Source organism: Myotis brandtii, unplaced genomic scaffold (genome assembly GCF_000412655.1).
Source record: "Myotis brandtii unplaced genomic scaffold, ASM41265v1 scaffold5398, whole genome shotgun sequence".
Classification (NCBI taxonomy): Eukaryota; Metazoa; Chordata; class Mammalia; order Chiroptera; family Vespertilionidae; genus Myotis; species Myotis brandtii.
In genome coordinates, this window is record NW_005369987.1 from 24843 (window position 1) to 29244 (window position 4402).

General features: G+C 55.9%; 1 protein-coding gene and 1 long non-coding RNA gene across 2 annotated transcripts in view; both read left to right on the forward strand.

Annotated features, from left to right (window-relative positions):
* Positions 1-650, forward strand: part of LOC102242691 (bile salt-activated lipase-like) — a 6773-nt gene extending 6123 nt beyond the window's left edge. Inside the window, 3 exon segments of the mRNA XM_014549221.1 lie at positions 1-69; positions 312-528; positions 530-650. Of these exon segments, the coding sequence (XP_014404707.1) occupies positions 1-69; positions 312-528; positions 530-595 (352 nt within the window). The 3' untranslated portion in view covers positions 596-650.
* Positions 651-2563: 1913 nt separating this feature from the next.
* On the forward strand, positions 2564-3858 carry LOC102242488. Its single transcript, XR_314260.2, has 3 exons — positions 2564-2846; positions 3033-3035; positions 3554-3858. It is a non-coding gene; the product is annotated as an uncharacterized LOC102242488 (long non-coding RNA).
* The last annotated feature ends 544 nt before the right edge of the window (positions 3859-4402 follow it).

Consider the following 4402-nt stretch of genomic DNA (forward strand, 5'->3'; position numbering starts at 1 on the left):
CTACCGGGCCCAAGACAGGACTGTCTCCCGGACCATGATCGCCTACTGGACCAACTTTGCCAGAACTGGGTAAGGCGGGTGAGGCTGGGTCAGGCCTCCTGCCACCTGGACCCACATGCCTGTCCCCTCACGTACACTTAACCTCCCTGAGCCTCAGTACCCCGTGTGTGTGAGGATAGAGCTCCTGGTTGGGCGCAGAACATGTACATGCCCAGCCCGTGCCCAGGAGACAGTGAGGTGCCCTGGAGGTTCGGGTCAGCATGGAGATCTGTGAGCGCTCAGACCCCACACGGCCTTTTCCTCATCTGCAGGGACCCCAACCAGGGCCACTCGGCTGTGCCCACCCAATGGGAGCCCTACACCCAGGAAAACGGCAACTACCTGGAGATTAACAACAAGATGGATGACCAGTCCATGAAGCAGCACCTGAGGAGCAGCTACCTGCAGTACTGGACCCAGACCTACCAGGCTCTGCCCACCGTAAATAGAGACGGGATCACCCTCCTGCCCTACTCGGACAACTCTGAGGGCTCCCCCTGAGCCCCCCACTGGTGACTCTGAGGGGGCTCAGATGCCCGCAGCCATTGGCTTCTAATGTCCCTGCCCCAGAGGCCACAGGTGGGACCCAGGGAGCCCACCTCCCTCCCCACTTCTCCCTCTGGCAACCCGCTTCTCCCTCTGGCAACCCTCTTTGCCCTCATGACCTCAGCTGCCTGCCAAGGCTCTGCCTGTGTCCATCTCAGGAAGTGGGGTGCCCCCCTCATTTCAGAGGAGAAAAGAGGGTCAGAGAAGCATCAGCGCCAGGGCTGAGCTCGGGCTGCGGGCCCTGATGGGGGAGTGAGTGGGACATGTGGGCAGTTGCCTCTGGAACACTGGGCCCAGCCTCGGCCATGCCCTCAGGGTGTGGGGAGCGGGCTCTGTATAAAGGGAATGGCCTGGGAAAGAAACGGATTCGCCTCCAGCTGGATCCCAGGCAGAGACAGTAATGCATCCTGCTGGGCTCAGAGCAGAGGGTACAGGGCTGGGCCTTGGGTGCCCACTGGAAGGGGCCTGTGCCGTTGCCCGCTGGCTCTGGCAGAGTCTGGAGGGGAGCAGGAGGCAGAGGTCAGATGCAGGGCCATGGCCACCTCAGCAAGGTCTGGGGCGGGGCACTGCCTGCACCGAGGGCTCCCCCATCCTGACCTCACATGGCCCGGGCGGTGGGCATGTGGACACCCCGTTGTAGACAGTTACTGTGAGACATGCTCACCTGTCGAACTCAAATAGGGACTCGGAGACAGAAGTGCCATGAAAGCGAGACCTTGAATGTGCTCTTGAGAACGGGTTTCCGCCCGGTTGCACAGTTACACCTGGAGTTGGAACACAGCCCATTAATTTGGCCCCTCCTCCTGTTATATAGGAAATCAGCGAGCTGAACTGATGACGCCTTAGTAAGCCAAATGTGGAGTCCTTATTACACCAGCAGTCTCAGAGGAGTAGCCTCCAGAGTCTGAGCAAAGCAATATGGAGGAAGCTTTCCCTTTATACCATCCCGGTATCTTTGTCTCCTAAATATGGGGCTTCCGGACCTTTTGCAGGCTTTATAAAGAGCCCTATGTACTGGGAGGTACTTTGCAGGAAGCTTGTAGCCTTGAGCACAGTACAATTCAGATAACTAGAAGACACCTGGCATGGGAGTAACCAGGGATGGACCAGACCCTTATGTCAGCAGAGCGGCTTGCAAGGCTAGAGAATTCAGCTTATTTTCACTATTATTTGAGCAAGCGTGTTTACGGAAGTCAAGAATAGCAGAGTTAATTCACAGAACAAAGGACCATCTATGTTTAGTGGAAAATTTCAAACAGCAGTTTTTACAACATAGAGGTTAAGGGAACAAGATGGAGTGCCTATGCTTCAATCTGGTTCCTCATTGGCTGAGTGCAATGGGCTCAGATGTTTCCTGACACGTCCATGAGTCCTCCCATTGGGCCATTTAAAAAAATTGGGCTGAGGCCTTTTCTAGTTTCCTCCCCTCCCCCTGTCTAGCTGAGGCCGGTGCCTGGAGGGTCTCCACCATGAGGCTGGCCCACACCCACAGGGCCTTGGTCTCACATCCTGGTCCCTCCCGCTCCCTTCTCTGTGCCTGGGGACGTTCAGCCACCGCTTCCTTCAGGAGCTGGCCATGCCGGCCCATGTCCTACAGCGCCAGGGCTCCAAGAGGCTCACGTGCCCCCGGCCCTCACAGCGAGGACTCAAGCCCAGGTCTGAGACGCCAAAGCTACCAGGTCAGCTCAGAGCAGGTGTGAGGGCTCAGAGGAGAGAAGGTTCCTGCTGGGGGTGTGCATGGCAGGGGCAGCTCAGGGCACCAGCCGGCTACCCTGATGCACACGGTCCAGTGTTTCCCTGGCCCGGCGGCGGGAACAGCGGGCAGTGTGGGTGGTGTTCCTCCCCGCCCTCCCTGCCCCATCCTTCCACCTCCCCCAGGAGAGGATCCAAGCGCCCACCTCCCCATGGCAGAACCACAGCACAGCCCTGGACAGCGAGGGCAGCCAGCCAGGGGCTGTGGGCTCTCAGGGCTCCAGCCCGTCTACCCTTCAGGATCAGGGAGTCTAAACTGGTGACAGCCCGAGACGAGGACCTCAGACCTCACAGCCCTGGGTTCCTTGGGCCAGCGGGGAGGGGGCAGGAATCAGCACGTTTATCCTGCAAACCCACACTCACCTGGGACTCCTCAGACCACGTGCGGGCAGGCGAGGGGGGCGGTCCAGCGCCTGGTCCTGGGTGAAATGAAGCCGGTGAAGAGCGGCAGCTCCTGGTTCCCGGGGCCCAGCTGTCGCCTTAAATGAGCTGCATCACAAATGCTTCCTGTGCCTCGCTCAGCATGGCCAGGGGTGAACCTGAAAGGGGGCCGGGGGTGGTGAAGGATTAAAGAAGGACAGACAAGCCTTAATCAGTTTGGCTCAGTGGATAGAGCATCGGCCTGCAGACTGAAGGGTTTCAGGTTCGATTGGGGTCAAGGGCATGTACCTTGGTTGCGGGCACATCCCCAGTAGGGGGTGGGCAGGAGGCAGTTGATCGATGTTTTAACTCTCTATCCCTCTCCCAGCTCTCTGTACAAAAATCAATAAAATATATTTTTAAAAAAAGAAGAAGAAGAAGACGACAGACAAGAGAATAAAGCTGGGGCTGGGTGGGACACTGCTCTCGGATGGAGAGACAGGGCCACAGCCTGCAAGCTGAGTCTTTGTTTAATAGCCAGTTTCCACGAGGCAAAGGAAGGATGTGGTCAAGATGTTTACAGTGTCTCACAGGTTTGGAGTCTACTCAATGACATGCACCTGAACTCTATCAGTGCTGCACCCCCCCCAGCCTATATCACTTTGCCACCTGGGACCACAGGTTCGAACCATAAGGACAAGTTTATAACTATAGCCTTTGGTTATGACTGTGCTGCGAGGGCTTTGCCCTCCAAGCCGGGACTTGCATGTGCCTTTGCCACGAGAGGACCTGCCCTCTCATTAGTCCGAGGTTTGAACCTGTCCAAACGCTGTAACCACTCTCCACACTTCCCCAGACACAGCGCCGCCAGAGAGGCCTTCCCAGGACGGGTTCCCCGAGGGTTCCAATCCGGTAAAGGAAGGCCCGGGCCCCGGAGAACAGAATGCGAAGTCCCTGACAGAGGCCACTGGCCAGTGCTCCCTGCCTCGCCTCCCCAGTGACAGGCTTTGATCTGTCCACACTCCCCCACTCAGTGCAGGTGGGTTCCATTCTGAACTTGAAATCTACCAATTCCTCCTGGTGGGCAGCAGAAACCACAGCCCAGCCAAACTCCTCCCTCTTCCGCCAAAGGAAGGCAGCCCCGTCCTGGCTCAGGAGCTGGTCCTTGCAACTGTTACTTTTTAAATATCAGGGAAAGCCCTAGCCGGTTTGGTTCAGCGGACAGAGCATTGGCCTGAGGACTGAAGGGTCCCGGGTTTGATTCTGGTCAAGGGCACATGCCTGGGTTGTGGGCTGGATCCCCAGTGTGGGCTTGCAGGAGGCAGCTGATCAATGATTCTCTCTCATCATTGATGTTTCTATTTCTCACTCCCTCTTGCTTCATCTCTGAAATCAATAAAAATATATTTTTTAAAAAACCATCGGGGTAAAAGATACATAACAGAAAATACTCTAGTTTAACAATTTTAAGACTTCAATTCAGTGATATTAATTGCAATCACACTAATGTGACACCATCACCACTATGTGGTTCCAAAACTTTGCATCACTCCAAACACTAACTTTGTACCCATTCTGCCTTAACTCCCTCCCCCAGTCCTGTTAATATATTCTACTTCCTGTCTCAATCTACTTGCCTATTCTAAATATTTCTGTCTCGCCAAAACGGGTTTGGCTCAGTGGATAGAGCGTCCGCCTGCAGACT